Raw genomic sequence first — 24689 nt, 5'->3', positions numbered from 1 at the left:
GATTTCAAATATCTGTTGTGTAAGGATATATTTTTTAATTTATTTGTTTGCTTGTTTAATCTCTACACCCAAAACTCAAGACCCAGAGATCAAGAGTAGCATGGTCTTCTGACGATGCCAGCAAGGCCACCCAGAATAAGAATATTTTCTAAGTTACAACTTATTTTCTCTTAATGATGACTATAAGAATTTCCATAGGAAGTAGTTTTGAGGGTGTGAGGGAAAGGAAGTCATTTCGAAGAAGGTGGTATTTAATGAATTAGGTAAGTCTACTACAGTTTAACAAAACCATAGTTTAATTCATCTGGAAGACAGATATGAGAGTCATTTATTCATTGCATTTATGAGGAAAGATAAAGGTAAGATAAAATGAAATCAAAGAACCAGTCAGCTCCTTGCCTTCTAGCCAAAAGTTTACACATTAAACCTTCAGAAGAGCTGTTCATGAATAGAGAAACTGATTGAGTTTCACTTCCTCTTTATTATTCTTCAAATACTTTACTGATATGAATATGACACAGCACAATTCAAAAGTCAGAATATAAATAAGAATCTAGATGCATACATAATCTACAATCTGAATATTTAACACCTATAGAATAAAAATGGTTGAAAAAACTTCACAGGATTATTCCTGTAAAACATTAGGCAGAAAGAAACTAGATATCAAAGTCACTACGTTTTCCTGAAAAGCAAAAAAAAACATATTTTTAATTTAAAACTGCTTTAAAAAATTACAGCTAATGTAAACAATTGGCAGCTCATTGTAAGTTCTTAAACTAAAGAATGGCTTAGTTACTGTATGTTGCTAAATCAATTACCTCTCTAGTTTAGCAAGAAAAGCAAACCAAAAATGGATTTCTTTCCCCAGAAAAGAATTCCAAATTATCCATCTGCAGCTACCTGATTATGACAAAATGTCTTACTTTTGGTCTCAAAAATTAAGATTCCTCTCACTGTTTATTCAAATGAAGGAAACTGTAACTGAAATGTCTTCATGAGTTCTAGCTTATTAAAAATCAAACCCTAAAAAAAATAAAATAAAAATAAATGATAAAAATTCTAAAAAAATAAATAAATAAAAATGAAAAAAAATTAAAAAAAATAAAAATCAAACCCTAACCAGCTGCAGTAGGAAAGATGAAGGGAATCCATTTTAGAAAGACTTCATCTCTGCTGTTTTTCTGTTAGGGCTCATTTACTCATGTTCTGTTTTTTGTCTCTGAATCAGCCAGAAAAGCTATGTTCCCACTGCAAGGGGGAAGTAGGAAAATTATTCATTCTCTAAGTTTTGTCCCAGGCGCCAAACACCTAACAACATCTAGGAGAAGCCAGATCCTGAACATGTTCCAGGACACTAGCTCTGAACAAACCTCAGATGATGCTGGCATCAACACTCTCACCTTTAGTAGTTTATGGAATAACACCTATTGTTCACCTGACACTGGCCTTTGACTGGACGTTACCCTGGATTTCTGAAGGAACATGTACCCTAGACCTCTTTCCAACACAAACCTCTAACCCCCCAAAAATCCTGAGACTCATTTTCCTCTTCTTTTCCAAGTCTTCCAGACACTCCGTCCGCTATTCTCTGTCATTCACACTATTCAATAAACTCTGTTTTCATTTTTCCAACTCACATTTGATTTCTATCCTGCATGAAGCCAAGAACCCTCTTGGTTGGTCCTGTGGGAGCCTCCCCTGAGTTAAAAAGACATACATGAAATGGGCTTTATCCCATGGTAAATATTTACACGAATTGTTAACTTTCTGACTTAAGCACATAGATTCAATTTGACCAAGTTGCCAATAACTTCAAGACCAGTATTCAGTTAACAATGATTTCTAGGATATTTCTCTAAGACAATTAAAAGAAACCAAATTCCAAAAAGGGATCTACTTTTGCAACAGTCCTTTCCTACTAGTGTGAAATGAAAATCTTAAAACAAAGAGACGAAGTCTCAGTTCAAACCCTCCCATGCTGTCTTTTTAAATTCTAGTGACTTAACGAGAAAAAAGTTTTCAACATTTTCAACATAAACAGCATTCCTCAGTTCACAGTGCTTTTTAACCTATCATCTATCAAACAACAAAAAACTAAGCATGGCTCAAGCTTATACAATCTAATAAAACCAACACTCCCAGTGATCTATGTATGAATGGAGGAGTTTTCCAAGCTGTATTAATAATCCTACTACAGAAATAAACCTCCTTTTCAAAGCCAAAATAAGTGATTATATCAGTTTTTAGTAAACAGGAATGTCCCCAAATTCCACAAATACACAATAATCTACTCAATTTCTTTTGATTGATAATTTAAAAAATCTACTTCCTGGAACACCTGGGTGGCTCAGCCGGTTGAGCATCTGACTCTTGGTTTCAGCTCAGGTCATGATCTGATAGTCCTAAAATTGAGCCCCATATGGGGCTCTGTGCTCACAGCATGCAGCCTGCTTGGGATTCTCTCTCTTTCTCTCTCTCTCAAAATAAATAAATAAACTTTAAAAATTAAAACTTAAATCTCTTCTTCCTAAGATGTTTATAAATTGCTCTTTTTTTATAAGTCTGTATATAAGTTTAATAATTCAAAAACTTCTAAAATCAAAGTTTCAGTGATAAATTACAGTAAGAAGGGGAGAAACATACCATAAATCAATTAATCAATTTGACCTATCAAAAAAATATACTGAAGTCAATATAAACACTTGTGGAACAGGGCAATCAAAGATTTGGTCCCTCTACTAAAACGACCATGGGCTGGCAAAAAGTGACAGACAACTCTGGAATCAAAAACTTAAAACAACCAGGGAAGTGCTTAATAAAGAAAAAGGCAGCTGAATTTTGGTAAGAAAGCACCGTGGCATTTTTGTTCACCTGTCTACTATTCACCACTGCCCAGAGAAAACGTGCTGGCTGTGGGGACATTAAGTCTGTCTTCTTGCTGCAGATTATGGGTAGTCAGGGGCCAACAAAGACCTTGTTCTTAAAATACTGTAGTTGTGTGTTTTGACCTGTCTGGCAGTCTCCTGGGGGACTAGTGCAGAGGCTAATATTTATCTCACAACCCCCCGCCAAGTCAGTTACAGTGATCTTCTGGGTATCTGCCAAAAGATTAAGGACATATACTAGTAGGCCAAGGACTAGGAATAAGGCAAGCAGCGGATACACCCAAAAGACTGGGAAGGAAAAAGCCAAGGAGGAAGTTCTGGAGGGAATAAAGGCTTGGAAAGGCCACCACTTATACTAAGGAAGACAGAGGGCAAAATGCATGCTCATAACCAGATGCATGCTCAGAAAGCCCTGAGAGGACCCTTGCACCTCTGACAGGTCTGTGGATTTGGCACAAGCAGGTGAAGGTGAAAGTTGAAGGCAGAGTTGTAGGCAGATAATCAATGATCAACAAGGGCCCCAACTCAAAGACAAGCTGCAAAGACCAGGAGAGCAGTATTTCATTTCCCTCTTTGGCTCCAGATGGATAAGGCTGACTGCTGAGATAAAAGAACAGAAACTTCAGTGACCACACACAAAAAGGGGCAGTCTTTGCAACCCACCCCCCTCCCCAAAAAAACAAATTCAACCACTGCAACCTTCAACAATCAAAAATAACAAATTTTGAGGAAGGGCATATCTCATTCACAGAATCATGAGAGCATAATATTCAAAACACAAAGTTTTCAACAAAAAATTACAAACACAAAGAAATCAAGTATGATCTATTCACAGGAAAACATAAACTGACAGAAACCATCCCTCAGCAAGGCCAGACAATGGACTTACTGGAAAGACTTTAAATCAACTGTCTTAAATATGTTCAACACACTGAAAAAATTCATGGATTAAAAAAATGAAAGGAAATCAAGAAAACAATTTTTTTTAAAAAGCATTACAATGAAGAGAAAAATATTTTTAAAAAAATAGACATCCTGATGCTGAAAAGTACAACCATGGAAATTATAACTTCACTAGAGGGGTTCAACAGCAGATCTGCACTAGAGTGGTTCAACGGCAGATCTGAAAAAGGAGGGGGTAAATGAGCAAACAAAAAATATGGACAACTGAAATTAACTAGTCTGAAGGACAGAAAGGAAAAAAATAAAGAACAATGAACAGAGCTAAAGGTACTGGTGGGACATCACCAAACATACCAATACAACCATAAGGTAAGTCTGGCGGGAAAAAAAGTGGGCAGAAAAAATATTTGAAAAGATAATGAATGAAAACTTGCCAAATTTAATAAAAGACATGAATCTATATATCAAAGAAGCTCAATAAACTCCAAATAGAAAAAACACGAAGCCATCTAGACTGGGAAAGAATCAAACTGTTAAAAGACAAAGACACAATCTTGAAAACAGCAAAGGTGAAGCAACTTATCATGTACAGGAATCCTCAATAAGATTAGCAGCCTATTTCTTATCAGAAACCACAGAGGCTAGGACCAGTAGACCTAGCAAAAGTACTGAGAAAAAAAACAAAAAAACAATGAAAAGAAGTCTACTGTAACACTACCTTTTAAATGAAGAAAAATTAAGACATTCCCACTTAAACAAAAGCTAAGGTAATTCATTTCTAGTAGAAATGTGCTCTACAAGAAATGCTAAAGCAGAGTCCTTCAGGCTAAAACAAAAGGAGAGCAGAAAGTAACTCAAAGGCATATTATAAAAAGAATTCCAGTAAAGGCAGCTACACAGGGAAATATAAATACCAGCATTATTGTATTCTGACTTTGTAACTCCTCTATTTTTCCTATCTGGCTTATATAAAATACTGACAGATTTATAGTTAAAGGGTACAAAATGCATAAAAATGTAATTGGTGAGCAACATGAAAGTGATGGTGGAAAAGTGAGCTGCAAAGGGGCAAATCTTTTGCCTGCTATTGAAGTAAAGATGTATCAATTCAAAGAACTGTTCTAAATTTAAGATGTAAATTATAATCTACATTGTAACCACTAAAAAAATATGTAAAAAATACACAGAAAAAAATTCAGAAGGTAATCAAAGGATATTTTTTTAAATAGCAAATACAAAAAAAGGGGAGATTGGAAGAATTTAGGAATCTAAAAATATATACAGAAAACAAACAGCAAAATGGCATTAGAAAGTCCTTTATCAAAAACCAGTTTTAAACATACATGGATTTACAATGGTATGATATACACATACAATAGAATACTATTTGACAATAAAAATGGATGAAATATTGATACGTGCTACAACAGAGATGACCCTGAAAACACTGTGAACTGAAAAAAGCCAGACACAAAAGTCTATATAGTATATAATCCCATTTATAATGAAATGCTCAGAATAGGCCCAAATATACAGACAGAACAAGCAGACTAGTGGCTACCAAGCTGTGGGGCAGAGGAGAGAACATAGTGACCACTAAAAGGTAAACTTTTCTCTTGGGAGTGATAAAAATGTTCTACAGTTAAGACTGTGGTGACAGCAGGGCACCTGGGTGGCTCAGTCAGTTAAGCGTCTGACTTCAGCTCAGGTCATGATCTCACAGTTCCTGGGTTTGAGCCCCGCAACGGGCTCTGTGCTGACAGCTCAGAGCCTGGAGCCTGCTTCAGATTCTGTGTCTCCCTCTCTCTCTGACACTCCCCTGCTCATGCTGTCTCTCTCTCTCTCTCTCAGAAATAAATAAGAACATTTAAAAAAAAAAAAAAGACTGTGACTGACTCCACAATTCAGACTATAGGGAAAACCATTAAATGATACATTTTAAATGTGTAAATTGTTTGAATGTGAATTATATCTCAAGAAAGTTTTTCTTTCCTTTTTTATCTTTTTACATGTGACAAATAGACCAGCATTTGGATATGGAATAAAAGCTAGTTAAGAATGCAGAANACTCATCATCAGGGAAATACAAATCAAAACCATGATGAGACACCACCTCACACCTGTCAGAATGGCTAAAATTAACAACAGAAGAAACAACAGGTATTGGCAAAGATGTGGAGAAAAATGAACCCTCTTACACTGTTGGTGGGGATGCAAACTGGTACAGCCACTCTGAAAACAGTATGGAGGTTCTTCAAAAAGTTAAATACAGAACTACCCTATGATCCAGCAATTGCACTACTAGGTATTTACCCAAAGGCTACAAACACACAGATCCAAAGGGGCACATGGACCCCGATGTTCACAGCAGCACTATCAACATCAGTCACTGACTGATGAATGGATAAAGAAGATGTGGTGTGTATACACACACACACACACACACACACACACACACACACACACACATATAATGGAATTATTACTCAGTGATCAAAAAGAATGAAATGTTGCCATTTTAAAGAACGCTAATAGAGCAAGAACGTAGCAAGAAAGCGAATAAATTAAAGACAAATATGCAAGACTTATATGATTTCACTCACATGTGGAATTTAAGAGATAAAACAGGTGAAAATATGGAAGAGGGGAGAAAAAAGAGAGGGAAACTAACCATAATATAGTCTTAAAGACAGAGAAAAGACAGAAGTTTGGTAGAGGATGTGGTGGAGTATGGTCTAGATGGGCAATGGATATTGGGGAGGGAATGTGTTATGATGAGCACTGGGTGTTCTGTTAAGCGATAAATCACTAAATTCTACTCCTGAAAACAATACTGCACTGTATGTTAACTAACTAAATAAAGTTTTGAAGAAAAAAAAGAGAGAATGCAGAATCTTGGCCCCATACCTGAGCTGCCAAAACAGAACCCAGATGATTCTTAGGCATGTTAAAATTTAAGATGTAATGCCCTGGGGCAACTCTGTCACAGTGAGAAAACTGAGACCCTAAAATCACATGGTCAATTCATTTCATAAGACACATTTTATTCTTTGAATTACAATTGTCTGCATGTTGGTGTCCCCCAGCAGAAAGGACACAAACTGTTTCTCTTTTTCACTTCTAAGCCCTGAAGCCTGGTACAGTGTTCTATACACAATACTCAAACATTTACTGAATGACTAAAATGACCTCATAACACAGACTGATATCCAAAGGGAGAGATTATATTTGCCTATATTAGCTTCAATACCAAAATAAGTAAATTTAACATATCATGATGTGTTTATAACCTAGCAAATGTGTGAAAAGATCCTTTTTTGAAAAAGCATAGCAAACAATATCAGAGTTGAGTTTTACCAGAATATCAAGGTTTTCATTGAGTAAATGGAAAATATATTTTATAACTCAGGAAGTCAGAATGCTCTGACACAGAAAGACAGCTCCTTTAATGGAGTTAGCCAACAAAGATGAGGTGCTTGTTGGTGGTTCTTAAAGTGTGTGAAAGAGTGTGAGCTTTACAGAAAAGGATATAACAGCTAAGTAAAGTTTCAGTCAAGGAGACTATTTCTGACTCCTTGAGTTGGTAGGCAGCCAAAATAGATCTGTGCTCATTGTCTTTGCTTTTTACTTGTGAACAAAGAAACAGGGAAGAACAACCCTAAAGACACCAATAGCTATTCAGTGAGCTAAGCTACTATTCTATAAGAAAGTATATGGATTTGTGAGGTTAAAAGGCTCACTACAGAATGCCAACTAGCTTGTTTTCAGTTTGGACTTCTGACCATGGCCCCAGTAGACTATGACTCCTAGTAGAAATATCTTTCAGAGATTTAATTTGTCTGATTGATAATCTAGTGTCCTAAAAATGGATAATTCTTGGCTCTCAGGCATATAAGTGGTAGTTCTCTTTAAAAAGTTGGATACATTTAGAAAATCATCATATCAAAAACTGAGTTCAAAAACAGAAGGCAATTATACTCAGTGTCTAGATCTTGAAGACAGTTTTAAAGAATGATCTAAGCTAATCACAAGCACAAGAGCCACAAGAGAAAAGTGTCAATGAAATTAATCATGCAGAACTTCAAGTAAAAGAAAATCTTGTTACATTTCAGGCAACATTTTGGGCTTAGTTAGAAAGTTAAAGCTGAGAAAGGTAAAATATTTTCAACAGAAAAAAGAAACTCTTTTTCCTCTGATTCTTAGAGTGTTTTCTCTTACAAAGAATTCTTTACTCAAATATTAATACAGACTATACCTTTCCAAAAAGGTAAAATGTACTTTTTTTTTTTAAGTTTATTTATTTTTGAGAGAGTGAGCAGGGGAGGGGCAGAGAGAGGAGACACAGAATCCAAAGCAGGCTCCAGGCTCTGAGCTGTCAGCACAGAGCCTGATTAGGGGCTTGAACTCACAGACTGTGAGATCATGACCCGAGCTGAAGTTGGACGCTTAACCACCTGAGCTACCCAGGTGACCCAAAATGTACTATTATGTAGATATGTTTTATAAGACTCCTTCATCTAAAGTCATTGTCTGACCAATCCATTGACTACCACCAATGGCCAGTGGTGCCTCTTCTCAAATACTACTAAATACGAAAATAAAAACCCTCAGAAAAATGCTGAAAAATACACCTATAGTTCAATTCCTCTAAGTTTTAATGGCCCAGCTCCACCAGTAACTCTACGGCTAAATCGACAAGGTTAGTGCCACCAACACATACTGGTTCATTCCTTGGTTGTAGAAAATGACGCAGGCCAAAAAACATCCGGAATTCCTTAAGTTATCGATATTAACCTTCTTTAAAAAGGGTTTACCAAGGGCAGTCTCAACCTGCTATGGACTGAATTATATCCCGCTAAAATTCATGTTGAAGCTTTAATCTCCAACGTGATGGCAATTACCTTGGGAGGTAATTAGGGTTAGATAAGCTAGTCTGGATGAGGCCTTCATAATGGAATTTGTGGCTTTATAAGAGGTGGAAGGGAGAGAGCAATTACCCTCTCAACCTGTCATCTATGGTATTTGATTATAGCAGGCTGACCTGACATCAGACACAGCTTATGAGTAGACAAGAGAACAGTCAACTCACTGAACATGCAGACCAGATGCAACTGAATGCCCAGGCAAGACTTATAGTCAAAATCTGAACCATCAAAATTTAACAGGAACCCTAGAGTTGCAGCATGACAACGCTAAAGTGGCAACCTCAGGCTTAGATCATATCCACAAGAAGAGAATTCTACCGTAAAAGACCAGATGATTGCTTTTTCTATGTGAAATTGACGGTTTTTACTTTGAGAAATTAATAATATCTCAAAGGTAACTTAGTTTTTGGTTTCCTTTAAATCTTAATGAAGAGCTTATTTCATATAAGAACATCAAATGACCAGCTAGCCTTAAAAAATCATCCAAAGATCACCATAGCCAAATTCAGCAAATAACACTCCAAAAAGCCAACTTAATTCCAAAAAAAGCCTCTGTGTCCAGAAGGATTGACCTTAACAGCCTTATTATAGTATGCAATATTATAGTATACTATGTTTAAATCTAGAAGCAGCACAAAAAGTTTCTCTTTTAAGAAAGTTATCTCCATCTACTGTAAAAGTTGTTGTAAAAGTCTGCTTGAGATACTGAGGTTATAGGGAAATTGAATAGGGCAGAAAAGTGATAAAGGGATTCAGAAATGTTCAACTATATATGTAAACATGAATTAACTAGAAGAAAGTCAACCTAACTATAGCACTGACAAATAAAACATGTGCTAATGGAAGTGTCTGAAAAGCTGACAGATTGGGGGAAAACAGTTAACAATAAATTACTTGACAAAGCGCATGCTTTCAACTGTTACTACATCAAGCTTTAAAAAGGTCAAAAATTCCCTTACTGAACTCACAGTAAGTCTTTAAGGTATATTTGCTGAGTTTATCTGGATAACATGCATACTAATAAAGAACTCTGACTAGTTTTTTCCTATTTGCAAATGAACTGTGAAATAATTAATTCTCAGATCAATTAACCTTTATTTACATAAAAACCCTAAAATACTTTATGACGTCAAATGGTGTTTTGAAGTTTCTATGTGATTACACCACTCAGAATGTTAAAACGTTGGGAAACACCATCTTCAGACCGTCCTACTGAGGAGGTCTGCTTCTAAACTGGAAGAGAAGCACTCCACTGCTTCTGGACACAAACTCCACAAATTCAAATTAGGGCCCTTTGGGGAAAGGGAAAATGATTTATATCAAATGACAGGCCTATCATATTTCTAAGGAAAAATATTCCAAGGTCTTGTCACAAACTAGGTATTAAGGATAAGAGAGAGAGAAGAAATGAGTAAAAAAAAGATGTAACATAAAAAGATAAACTAAGGGCAGAAATGAAGCAAAATTAATAACATTCTCAATATTTGCTGTATTATCAATTATTTCCACTCACCAATTAAAGCAGTCTGCTATCTTTCTAAGGAAATTTTTAAGTATTTGAAAAAAAAGGCCATTACTTCAGGATTAAATGAAGTCTGTTCTTACTATAGTTCAAAAAGGTTCTTCAGGCTTTCATAACCTCTGAGAACACTCAAATTTGGGGACAATGTAAGTACTCAAAGACTGACAGCTAGCTCTATAGATGTTCATGAACAGCCTGTTAATTCTAAAACTGGATGAGACTGGCATGCTAATGGGCCTTAAAGGCCTCTTAAACTATGTGCTGAACTCCACTTTACAGCCCGTCAATCTATTCTACACACTGTGGCCAGATTAAGGGTAAGAGTATTTGCTGGCTGCATTATATCTTGAAAGCTAATTCCTAATCAATAAAATCTGAAGTAGAGCTTTGCATCCAAGGTCCCCTGAATCTGATTCCACCCTACATTTTTTACCCTTAACATATTCTAGCCTGGTACTACACACTGGGACCTTCCCAGTGATCTGAATACTGTTGCTTCATTGTCTTCTTCATCTCTGGCCAGTACTACCCTTCAATTTTCACCACCTAAGCCATACTGTCTGAAGCATTATCTCACTTCACTGAAATCAGAAATAACTGTTTCTTTCTCTAAATTTTCACACTCCATTCTTTGTACTTCTCTTAGTCACTTGCCAGGTTCTATCTTATTTTATGGTGAATGGTTTATGTACACAAATAGTAGACTCCCTGATCACAAGAATTCATTACATCATCTGTGTGTCTCCCACAAGGCCTAACACACATTTCTATAAAGAACAGGTGGATTCACTAATGGACACCTGAAAAGATTCTGTGGTTAAGACAAATAAATGTATTTTAAGAAAACATATTATAGATGTCACTTTTTAAACTTGAAAAATAAATGTTCAAATTGACGATGTATTAACTTTTTTTTTTTTTGAAAGAGAGCATGGCGGGGAGGGATATAGAAGGGGAAAGGGAGAGAGAGATAAAGAAAGAGAATCTTAAGCAGAATCAGACACAGGACTCAATCCCACAACACATGGATCATGACTGGAGCCAAAATCAAGAGTCAGACACTCCCAGGTGCCCCAACTATGAATTCTTATAACTACTAATATCTACCCTTTAATCTACATCCAAGTATGTTCTCTGCTCACACACAGATCACCAAATGCTGTAGTTTGAGTATCTGTAATATCCCTCCCCAACTTTATATATTGAAATACTAACTCTCAAACATGAGGTATTAGGAGGTGTGACTTTTCAGATGTGCTAAAATAATGAGGGTGGAGCTCTCATGAATGCGATTAGTGTTCTTATAAAAGAGACTGCACAGAACTCCCTAACCCCTGCCACCATGAGGACCGAGAGAAGGCACAAGCTATGAACCAGAAAGATGACCCTCACCCAGAATGCAACTAGGCTGGCCCACTGATCTTGGATTTCCCAGACTCCAGAACTACGAGAAATAATTTTCTGTTGTTTATAAGCAACCCAGTCCACAGTATTTGGTTACAGCAGCCCAAAGAAATTAAAACACCAAACTTACCTCAAACAAACGTAAATCAGCAGGAACTCTGTCCCCAACAGAAAGGTAAACTGTATCACCTGGAACCAAGTCTCGAGCAAGTGTATGTTCCAATTTTCCTTCACGCACACTGCAACATGAAACAGAAACAACCATGGCTGAAAAAAGAAAGCCATGCCACTTATATAAAATAATTCTAGTGGGCTTGCCTAAAGAAAAATATGTTGTAGCACTACCACTTCAAAGAAAGTAAGTCAAATATAAGAAACCAAGAAAATAATTATTTTTCTACTCTTGGTAATTAAGATGTTCACATGACAAAAAAAAATCCACTAGAAAAAAAGGACCAGTTATTGTCCAAATGTAAAATGTGAAAACTGAAACCATATTCTTATTCATCTGGATCTGACTGTGCATCATTACACCCATGACAGTGCTTAGCACAGTCACACACACACACACAAAAACCCTGTTTAATAAATCCATGTCTCAAGAATCTCAACATTAGAACTTTAAAGTTGTAATATTACAACTTTCTTCAGTGAACAGAACATGAAGTTTTCATATTAAGTTAACCATTTCTACCTTATTGTCAGATAAATCTGGTGCCAAAATGTCTACTATACTACTCACATTCACTTTCTAAGAGTGAAAATCCACTACCATTTGTTTCCATGTAGTTTATTTCCTCTTTGATATTTTGGTAGGCCCATTCATTCTTTAGTAGCATGTCATTTAGCTACCAAGTATTTGTGTTCTTTCCAGATTTTTTCTTATGACTGATTTCTAGTTTTAGACCGTTGTGGTCAGAAAACATGCATAATATGATTTTAATCTTTTTTATTGAGGCTTGTTTTGTGGCCTAATATGTGATCTATTCTGAAGAATGTTACATGTGCACTTGAAAAAAAATGTGCAATCCACTATTTTTGGAGGGAATGTTCTGAATATATCAGTAGGTCCATCTGGTCTAATGTGTCATTCAAAGCCACTGTTTCCTTGCTGATTTTCTAAAAAAAAAAAAAAAAAAAAAAAGGTCTAAAATCTTTGAGACGTAGCAAAAATTGTTCTATGAGGGAAGTTTATAGCAATATGGGCCTATCTCAAGAAACAAGAAAAATCTCAAATAAACTTTACACCTAAAGAAGCTGGAAAAAGAAGTGCAAAGCCTAGAGCCAAGAGAAGAAACAGAATAATAAAGTTTAGAGTAGAAATAAATTAAATGGAGACTAAAAAATCAATAGAACAGATCAATAAAACCAGGTACCAGTTCTTTGAGAAGATCAACAAAATTGATAAAACCTTTAGCCAGATTCCTCAGGAAGAAAACCAGACAACGTTGAAGAAATGGATAAATGCCTTGGACACACAGAACCTTTGAAGAAATGGATAAACTCTTGGAAACAGATAACCTTCCAGGACTGAATCAAAAACAAAGAAAATCTGAACAGATGATTACTAATAATGAAACTGAATCAGTAATCAAAACATTCCCAACAAATAAAAATCCAGGACCAGATGTCTTCACAGGGGAATTCTACCAAGCATTTAAAGAAAAGTTAAGGGGCGCTTGGGTGGCTCAGTCAGTTGAGCATCTGACTTTGGCTCAGGTCGTGATCTCACAGCCTGAGAGTTCAAGCCTCACATCAGGCTTTGTGCTGACAGCTCAGAGCCTGGAGTCTGCTTCGGATTCTGTGTCCCTCTCTTGCTCTGTCCCTCCCTTGCTCATGCGTGCTCGCTCTCTCTCTCTCAAGAATAAATAAAACATTTTAAAAATTTTCTTTAAATAAAGAAGAGTTAGGGGCGCCCGGGTGGCTTAGTCGGTTAAGCATCCGACTTTCGCTCAGGTCATGATCTCACGGTTCGTGGGTTCGAGCCCCGCGTTGGGCTCTGTGCTGACTGCCAGCTCAGAGCCTGGAGCCTGTTTCAGAGTCTGTGAGTCTCTCTCTCTCTCTCTCAGACCCTCCCCTGCTCACGCTGTCTCTCTCTCTCTGCTAGAAATAAATAAAACATTAAAAAAAAATTTTTTTTTTAAATAAAAATAAATAAATAAATAAATAAAGAAGAGTTAATACCCATTCTTCTCAAACAATCACAAAAACAGAAGAGGAAGAAGAGCTTTCAAATTCATTCTATGAGGTCAGCATTACCCTGACACTGAAACCAGATAAAGACGCTACAAAAAAACAAAAACTACAGGCTAATATCTCTGATGAACACAGATGTAAAGATCCTCAACAAAATATAAGCAAACCAAACACATTAAAAATAGCCTTCACCACAGGGGCGCCTGGGTGGCTCGGTCGTTACACATCTGACTTCGGCTCAGGTCATGATCTCACAGTTCGTGGGTTTGAGCCCCACATCCAGCTCTGTGCTAAATGATGAAAGCCTGCAGCCTGCTTCGGATTCTGTGTCTCCCTCTCTCTCCGATACTCCTCTGCTTGCACTCTGTCTCTCAAAAACGAATAAATGTTAAAAAATTTTTTAAAAAATAGCCCTCACCACAATCAAGTGGGATTTATTCCAGGGATGCAAGAGTGTTTCCAAACCAATCAACAGGATATATCACATTAACAAGAGAAAGGATAAGAACCAAATAATGATCTCACAACAGATGCAGAAAAAGCACTTAACAAAGTACACCTACTCATGACAAAAACTCAACAAAGGAGGTTTACAGGAAAGATACATTAATATTAACGAAGGCCATATATGAAAAACTGAGATCTTTTCCTCTAAGATCAAGAAGACAAGGATATCCACTCTCATCACTTTTATTCAACACAGTACTGAAAGGTCTAACCACAGCAATCAGACAAGACAAAGAAACAAAAGGCATCCAAACTGGTAAGGAGGAAATACAATGTCACTATTTGCAGGTGACACGTTACTACATACAGAAAACCGTAGAGATTCCACCCAAAAACTACTGGAACTTGGAGCGCCTGGGTGGCTCAGTCAGTTAAGCATCCAAATCTTGACTTTATCTTAGGTCATCATCTCATAGTTGGTAGGATCCAGCCCCATGTCAGGCTCCATGCTCACAACACAGAGCCTGCTTGGGATTCTCTCTCTCCCTCTCCCTCTCTCTCTGTCCATCCCCTGCTTGTGTGCTCGCTCTCAAAACAAATAAATAAACATTTTAGAAAACCTACTGGAACTGACAATGAATTTAGCCAAGGCATAAGATACAAAGTTAATATACAGAAATACGTTGCATTTCTATACACTAATAAGAAAATAGTAGAAACAGAAAACAATCCCATTTACAAGTGCACCAAAAAGAATAAAATACCTAGGAATAAACTTAACTATAGAGGTGAAAGACCTATACTCTAAATACTGTAACACACTGATGAAAGAAACTGATGATAATACAAATGGGAAGACAAAGACACATAGATCAATGGCACAGGATAGAAAGCACAGAAATAAACCCACACTTATATGGTCAATTAATCTACAACAAAAGAGGCAAGAAGATAAAATGCGGAAAAGACAGTCTCTTCAACAAATGGGTATTAGGAAACTGGAGAGCTACATGCAAAAGAATGAAACTAGACTACTTTCTTATACCATAAACAAAAATAAACTCAAAATGGATTAAAGACCTAAATATAAGACCTAAAACTATAAAACTCCTAGAAGAAAACACAAGCAGAAATTTCTTTGACCTCTGCCATAGAAATACTGTTCTAAATATGTTTCCTCAAGCAAGGGAAACAATAGCAAAAATTAACTATCAGAACTACAACAAAATAAGCAGCTTATGCATAGCAAAAACACAAAACAGCAACTTACTGAATGGGAGAAGATTTTGCAAATAACATATCCAATAAGGGGTCAATATCCAAAATATATAAAGAACTTATACACCTCAACACCAAAAAAAACCCCCACAAATGATCCAACTAAAAATGGGCAGAAGAACTAAATAAAATGGGCAGAAGAGCTGAACAGTTTTCCAAAAAAGGAACAGATGACAAGAGACACATGAAAAGATGCTTAATATCGTTAATTATCAGGGAAACGCAAATCAAAGCCACAAAAAGTGGGGGGCCTCAGTGGCTCAGTCGGTTAAGCGTCTGACTCTTGATTTTGGCTCAAGTCGTGACCTTATGTTTCATGGGTTTGAGCCCCACGCTGGGATCTGCACTGGCAGCATGGAGCCTGCTTGGGATTTTCTCTCTCTTTCCATCTTTCTCTTCTCCTCCCCCATCCACTCATACACCCATTCTTGCTCTTGCTCAAAATAAATAAATAAAGTTAAAAAAAACCCACAATAAGAAATCACTTTACATCCATGAGAATGGCTACAATCAAAAAGGTAAGAAACAAGTGTTGGTGAGCATGTGGAGAAGAAGGAACCTCATATACTGTTAGTGGAAATGCAAACTGGTGCTGCCACTGTGGAAAACAGTACGGAGGTTCCTCAAAAAATTAAAAAATAGAACTACCATATGATCTAGTAATTCTACTACTAGGTATATACCCAAATAAAATGAAAACACTAATTCAAAAAGATATATGCACCCCTGTGTTTACTGCATTATTTGCAGTAGCCAAGACAAGGAAGCAACCCAAGTGTCTATCCACAGATGAATGGATAAAGAAGATGTGGTATGTACACACGTACACACACACACACACACACACACACACACTGAAATATTAGTCATAAAAAAGAATGAGATCTCACCATTTGGAATATGGATAGATCTAGAGGATATAATGCTAAGTGAATTAAGTCAGAGAAAGACAAATACCATATGATTTCCAAATACCATGTGGAATTCAAGAAGCAAAACTGATGAACAAAGAAAAAAGTGACAAAAAGAAAAGAAAAATAGACTCTTAAATACTGATAACAAGTGGTGACCGCCAGAGAGGAGATGGGTGGAGTTAAGGGTGAAATAGATAAAGGGGATTAAAAGTAACTTATACTGATAAGTCCTGAGTAATGTATAAAACTGCTGAGTCATTATATTGTCACCTGAAACTAATATAACACTGTATGCTAATTATACTTCAAAAAAGGGGGGGGGGGGCACCAGGGTGTTTCAGCCAGTTAAGCATCCAACTTCAGCTCAGGTCATATCTCAGTTTACGGGTTTGAGTGTTGCTTCCAGCCCTGTGCTGACAGCTCAGAGCCTGGAGCCTGTTTCAAATTCTCCATCTGCCCCCCCCTCTCTGTCCCTACCCCACTTGTGTATTCTCTCTCTCTCAAAAATAAATAAACATTTTTAAAAATTTTTAATTAAAAGAAAAAGTAGAAATCCATATCAGAAACAAGGATCATACCAATGGCATTCTGGTGGCATAAGTTTACTCAGTTCTTCAAGAGATTTTTCTGAACGATACTCCTATTTATAAAAAAAAAGAACATAATATTAAAAGAAAACATTTATAAAGAAATGCAAATACATATGTTCCTATGTACATGTTCCATGTTAGACTTAAGTAAACATTAATCTCATTTTTTAAAAACTTCTCCCAGTTCTTATCTTTTCCTTTACTTGCACTTATATTCCTAACACATAAAAGCTTGTTCCTTACTAAATGTTAAATTATAGTGACCAAACAATTTTGATAATTAAATATTCCCAATTTTATATATTAATATTCAATGTGAAACCAAGGTCAGTTTATAAGAAAATGAACAACACTCATTAGTGTGTGTATAGTATATAAAGAGTATATAACTTTCAGTCATTAAAAGTTAAGATCATTGAGCCTCAGGATTAAGATAATTTTGCTTTTAGTGTTTAATGACTAAAGAAGTCAAAGACAATTAACTGCAAGCAACATCTGTTTTGAGGATTTAAACCCATGCTATCTGCAAAGATTTATGGAGTAAGTTTGCTTAGAACGAATATCTGTTGCGTAAGAGTTAGCTGTGGCTGGCATTGCTCTGATAGCCATCACCATGAATTATCTGCAAAAGGACATTCTCAGGAGCCCTTACCCTGCGGTGCTTCAGCCTTCCTCTAGCCATATAACCAAAGCTGAGAGTCAGAGACATCCCTCTCCTCACCATACTATTTAGTCCAGACTTGCTTCACCCAACATCACTGCTATTTTTGTCTTCTGTCTGCACTAAGCACACCAATCTTTTGATCCAAGTTTAAGAAGGGAAAAGGAAAGTACTCTGAAATGACTACACTGCTAATCCTAATCAAAACTTTACACCCATCACAAACTTTTCCAAATAGAAAATGCAAAGCTGTATAAGAATAACTGAGAATTAAATCAGTATTCACCTAGACAAGAGAAACAAACTGTAAGGTAAGTCTATAAATATGAAAATTATGAGACATTGCTCCCCCAACCATAACAAGGATATTAAGGAATTTGAAAGTTTTACCCAAACATTTCACAGAAGACTAGAAAACACCAATTCTAGATCCTAATAATAAAGGACCTAGAAGCTGCCCAATCTTTACTTCCCTTTTCAGACTTAGACTTTACTCTCGACAACTACAGAGATACTTCTATATCAAAATGACCATTTAACACATCACCAAAAATCTGACAGCCATCTCTAACTGAACACTTAAAAGTTATATTTTAAATTTATTATCAAGGTGGCATCAATGTACGACTATATAAAACAACTGGCTATTTTCATGGCTGTAAATTATAATGGGTATATAATGGGGTGAGAAATAAAGACTTGAAAAAGATAGGGAAAAATAAAAACATAAAAGCACTCTCCTAGAAAACAGATAAAAACACAAATACTAAAGATATAACATTAACAATTTCAGATAGAATTTTGGTAGTTTTCTGACAAAGCACTATATATAACAAGTTTAACTGGCAACAAATAGGATCTTCTTAGAGAAGGTTTTTAACTGCTGTTTATACAATATTTTGTTGGTTTCAAGGCACATTTGGATAAAAGGCTCATATCTGTGTAATGAAACTGGGCTTGTCATATATGGTTTGGATTCTTTCTGGAGTTTTCCATCAAATGAACCTATCACAGAGATATTAGTGGATAGTTTCTGCCATTGTATTCACAGTGTATAATGCACTATATTTGTGGAAAATTGCACACTATGTTAAAATCGCAATTTTGTGGGGGTTTTCGAGGTAGGCGTTTTCTGTGTACCAACAGAACAACCTACTACAGTATAGCAATAATACCGTAGGAACCCTTCTGAAGAAAGTCACTCCATCCTTCTTAAATGTTATTAAAGATGCAAAAGGTTCTGGTTATTGGTCAAGTGGGTAGTAGCACCCACACGGCTGAATGAATAGCTGCCTTGAATGACACCCAGCCTGGAATACTTCTGCTAGACTAACTAGCTCCACCTCCCCCACGACAACTTTTGTCTGTTCTAAGCAAAAAGATTCCCTGGAAACAGAATCCCTGATGGTCCACTGATGGAGCTCACAAATTTACTGCAGATAATCTAACTCCAAATGACTTTTCCAGTCAGTTACTATAAAACTAAGAACTTACGAAATTAGAGATTGCCATAGGAAGCTTGGATAATGATAGGAAATACCCAAGGAATTAACCATAGATAGGAAAATAACCACAGTCACTTAAAATATAGTCTTAAGATTCAAAACAACATGAACTTGAATGTCATATATTACATTTTTCCCTAAACTAATTCTTCTATTCTAATCCTCTAACTATGCTTTAAAACTTTTAGTTAATGAGACTTGCCAACACTGTTCTAAAAAATGAAGTTATCAGATATTAAACATAAAAGTCTACATTTTTATCCTGCCTACACTTACAATAAAAATTTTGACATCATCTCCACATTATTCACATTCACTTTTAAAAGGGGCTCTTCATCGTATGTTTTATTTACTATTTCAATGTCTATGCTGAATAGGAAGTTTGAACCAGATCAGAATGTTCTTTCTGTGGAGGAAATGAGGAATTTAAACCCTGGCCCAATTTTTTAATTGGAAAGAGTTTTTAAAACTGTTGCTAGATTTTATTTCTATTACTGTGCTCTATGTTTCCATCTGCTTCAGTTACTGTTAACTCTATCAAATAAAAAAAACTACACTTTCTTCATGCTACTATCTAAATTACAACAGTTAGTCCCACAAATTTCCTTGGAGAATGAGTTGACAGTTTCTGAAATCATTTCAAAAACAATAAATTGTTCTGCCCTATATTACCATCTCTCAATAACCAAAGATTTTACCATAAGCCACCTTGGTTTTTTTAAGCAATTAACTAAAATACCATTATCATGTTGACAAAATAGGCTACCTACTCACCTGAACAAAGGCAACTGTAACGACGATAAGTATTGCCTAAACAAAACAAAGAAACCACCTTTTAAATCAGACATTTTAACTTCAGAAATAACTGTTCATGGTGTTTTATTTTTCTAACTCTGTCCACAGTCCTCAGATACCAGACTCTAAGAGATGTAAATCAACTGGGAAAGAAATCACAACTTTGCCTTGGAAGAAAAGACTAACAGCTGATAGTGGCTTGCCTTCCCTAGGACAGCTTCTCAAATTTGATCTCAAGATCTGCATATGCTCTTACAAACTGAAGGCCAGCTTTTGTTTATGTAGGTTATAATCTATTGATATTTACCATAATCAATATTTTGTCAATTGTTCAGTTTTAATTTCTCCTTATTAATTCATCTAAAAAGTAATAAACCTATCACATTAACACATATAACATTTTTTATGAAAAATTTCTGAAAAAAGTGAGGGTTTTCAATTTTTCTACTTTAATGTCTGCCTTAATACAAAACTAGGGGCATCTGGGTGGCTCAGTCGGTTAAGCGTCCGACATCAGCTCAGTTCATGATCTCATGGTTCGTGGGTTTGAGCCCCACATGGGACTTTGTGCTGACAGCTTGGAGCCTGTTTCAGATTCTGTCTTCCTCTCTCTCTCTCTCTGACCCTCCCCGACTCACACTCTGTCTCTCTCTCAAAAATAGATAAAGTATTGAGTAAAAAAATTTTTTTAATCTTAAAAAAGAATTTTTTTAAAAGCTACACTCTCATATTTGCTTCTGCATTCAATCTATTATTATATGTTGGTTAGGCTGAAATATATGAAGAAAACCCAGCCTCATACAGATATTGTTGGAAAGGGAAGGAGTATTTTAAAAGCTTTTTCAGATGACTAAGGAAATTCCTCTTAGGTACTATACCCAAATTAAACAAGTGTTAGTTACTCAGAAGTAATTTGCAATGTAGAATCTAAACTACTTCAATGACCTTTTCATAATCTGTGATAGTAAAATCTATTGATCTATTTTGCAGTTAGAATGGATCTTTTATCACTGAAAATACTGTAACATCTCGCATTAGTCATTTAGAAAATACTGATTCACCTTGTTATTCAAATCTTTCAAGTGTTGACACATTTCATAATAGTAGAAAAAAATCATATTCATTGAAATCACTACTGATCTCATTAGAATAGTCCTAAATACCAGGAAGCCATCTAACTATTACTTGAACGCTTAAATTTTATCACTGGTAATAAATGCTATCAGTTGTTTTCTTGAAATGACAGGTTCATTTCACTCATTTTCCTTAAAAAAATATGCCAGTTATCTAAGTTTTAATAACCACAGTTGGTCAAGGTGCCTGGGTGGCTCAGTCGGTTACATTTCCAGCTCGGTTTTGGCTAAGGTCATGATCTTGTGGTTTCATGAGTTTGAGCCCCGCATGGGACTCAGCACTGGCAGCGCAGAAACTACTTGGGATTCTTTCTCTCCCCCTGTTTTCCCCTCCCTCCCACTCATGCTGTCTCTCTCAAAATAAATAAAAATTAAAAATTAAAAAATAACCATAGTTTGTCATTCATTCTTTCTAATAAAAGTCTTGTTCAGCTCACCACAATTGCCCTTCCTTGACACAACCACTGTACTTCAATATACATAAGTCCTTTATGCATATTTCCCATTCTATTACATAGAATATTCAAAAGGTATGTATGTACTCAAGTACCAAGATTTAATGAAATTAATTTTTACTGTTTTTATCAAAAATACTAAGAGAAATAATGAAAGAAAACAATGACTACTAGTACAGTTTGGTGCCATTGTTTTGACTTGAGCCAACATGCTTAACAGTTTTATTTGTCATTGCTTTTGCACCAATGATGCAAATATCTATAGCAAAAATGTTTTAGTATTATGAAAACAGTTATGACCTTGCATGCTCCCTGATAGGGCCTCAGAGACCCCTGGGAGTCCACAAGCAAGAGTTCAAGAATTACAGCTCTAGAGGCACCAGGGTGGCTTGGTCAATTAAGTGCCCAACTCATGGATTTCAGCTCAGGTCATGATCTCATGGTTCATGGGATTGAGCCTCACATCGGGCTCTGTGCTGACACTGCAGAGCCTGCTTGGGATTCTCTATCTCTGCCCCTCTCCTGCTCATTCTCAAAGTAAATAAATAAACATTTAAAAAAAAAAAAAAGAACTGCAGCCCTATATTAATTTCTACTGTGTTCTTAAGCACAAACATGTTGGCTTTAATCAATGCTTGTACTTGTTATAAATTTTTATACTACCATAAAACAGAGGACGAGAAAAAAAAGAAGAGGAAACTCAGTGAAAGCTAGAATAGCTTAGCCAGAAAGAATAAAATCTTACATAGTAAATACAATGTTCATGTTAAGTAATATTTTTAATTTCATAATCGTCAGACTTTAGCTCACAATTAGTCAAAACATTCTCATTTAGAAAGTAAAATAAATTGAAATTGTAACCAGAAATTTACTACATTTTATATCTGTAAAATCAGAAGGTTGTTAAATTAATTCTCATGCATGCCCATCACAGACCTTGAGTATTACTTGAGATTACTGCAATGAAAAGCAGAATTTGGATATTAACAAAAAAACCTGAAGAAACATTAAATCATTTCTCAATTCACTTTCCAAAATAAAAGCCAATCCTAATTTAAATGATTATCCAGTAGTTTAAAAATATACATATTTTTTCTTACCACGGTGATACTGACAGCATCATCAAACTGATGCATTAAAACACTGATGACTGCAGAAGCCAGAAGCAGCATAATAAGGGGATTTTTAAACTGAAAATGAAAACAAACAGCAATTCAACAGTTCTGCATGAATGGTAGTTGCATTCCATTGCAACAAAAGCTTATAAAAATAAACTACTGAGGCATGGTTAGAAAATTACGAGAGTCTACATGTGAATGAGATTTTATATATGTCTCTTCAATTAACAAAAAAAGTATTTACACTTAACTACATTTAAAAGTCACCACTTGGTAACAGTTCTCTTTCAGAAGAAAATTAAATATAAATACTTAGAACTAAGAATTTACCAATTCCTTATAGTATACTTGTATTTTTAGTAAATTATTTTAATAAATATAGCTGATTTGAATTTCTACCGAGGCTAGAATAAGTGAAAAATTATTTTTAAGATAAAGATATAAGTTAACACTGGTAGAACACCTAAATTATGAGAATCAGACATTCCTATACCTAGTAAATTAGCATAGATTACAATTCTGCGGCTGACCCACATGCCCCAGGAATAACCCCTTGGCAAGTTAAAAGCAAACAATTGAGATCCACTCCACAGAAGCTGAAGATTCTCCCAACGCTGGTTTTCCTGGTATCTATCTAGAAGAGCCAACAGTACCTAAAGAAACAGAACCACATGGACCAACCAGGCAGCATTTAAATGACCAAGCACCAAAGCCACCCCAAAAACATCAGAGCTCTGTTGCCAGAAGTTCTTCCCCTGATGAAGTGGTGCCAATCACTATCAAAATTGCAAAGTAACCAGGCTACAAAGAATTCACCCCAGCCCCTAGATACCACAGCTCTGAGGTCAGATGCCATCACTTCCCACTCCCTATATAGCCCCATTCCCTGGCACAGTGGTTCCAAATCCACTTCACATCAGAATCATGTGAAGAACTTCTAACAAATACCCAGGTTCACACCAGACCAATTAAATCAGAATCCCTGAGCATAGGGACCAGGCTTTCACAATTTTTTAAGCACTCACAAATGGCCACATTACTTTAAAAAATATTACCATTCCTTATAATAAAACAAGTATAAAGTAGAAATCTGTAAAAAGTTACACAGCAGAGGAGGAAATAAAAAAAACCTCACCTGAGAAATATACTTCTTCCATAGTGGCTCATCTTCACTGATATCAAACTCATTCCAGCCATGGAAGGCTCGCCTGTGACTTACTTCACATTTGTTTAGACCATTCTGAAGATCAGCCTATTAGATTTTACATATACAAGTTACTGAAAATGATAGCAGAGGGCAAAAGAAGAAAAACACAAGCGTACATATTGTATGTCCACATTTATAAGAACTTCTACAACAGTCAAAGCTAATCTGTTGTAACAGAAAGCATTATCAGTGATTGTTTGAGGCCAAAAACAAAATCTACTCTAGAAAGATTAACTGCTGAGGGACCTGACGGAACTTCTAGGAGTGATGACAGTGTTCCATATCTTAATTCTGGTGGTGGTTACTACTTTTGTCAAAATGCAAACTGTTCATTTAATATGGGTACACTGTATTTCACATAAATTACACCTTGATAAAAAAAAAAAGTTTACTGAAGTACAAGTAACATACATTATATTAGCACTTTAAAAAACTATATAAGTCACAAGGTAAAGTTTAGTAAATAAAAAATTTATGCTTCTCTCTGGGAAAGGGGGATAGCAAAAACCAGCCACATAACTTATAGAAAAAAAAATATCCATACATTTAATGAATTTTCTTTGCTTTATTTTCTAAAACATACAAAGGACATTAACTGCCTTTCTTGTTTTCTGAGCCTAACAAAACCCTCAGGTTGGTATTACTTTTTGCTCTTGGACTGTATTATTTTGAATAGGTAATTTGTGGTTCCTAAATTACTGAAAATGATCATGTTCTATGAACACTACCTACAGTCTTCAGTCACTGT

The 24689-nt window shown here is 35.8% G+C and overlaps 1 protein-coding gene across 1 annotated transcript in view; it reads right to left on the bottom strand.

Moving 5' to 3' along the window:
• Positions 1-24689, bottom strand: part of ATP2C1 (ATPase secretory pathway Ca2+ transporting 1) — a 168510-nt gene that overhangs the window by 62522 nt on the left and 81299 nt on the right. The window contains exons 3-7 of the mRNA XM_077750877.1: positions 23870-23986; positions 22717-22806; positions 20008-20043; positions 17056-17117; positions 11773-11881 (exon numbers count right to left, since the gene is read on the bottom strand). Of these exons, the coding sequence (XP_077607003.1) occupies positions 11773-11881; positions 17056-17117; positions 20008-20043; positions 22717-22806; positions 23870-23986 (414 nt within the window). The remainder of the gene's footprint in view (positions 1-11772; positions 11882-17055; positions 17118-20007; positions 20044-22716; positions 22807-23869; positions 23987-24689) is intronic.

This window comes from Crocuta crocuta, unplaced genomic scaffold (genome assembly GCF_008692635.1).
Source record: "Crocuta crocuta isolate KB4526 unplaced genomic scaffold, BGI_CrCroc_1.0 scaffold279, whole genome shotgun sequence".
Lineage (NCBI taxonomy): Eukaryota > Metazoa > Chordata > Mammalia > Carnivora > Hyaenidae > Crocuta > Crocuta crocuta.
This window is presented reverse-complemented; position numbering and strand designations above follow the sequence as displayed.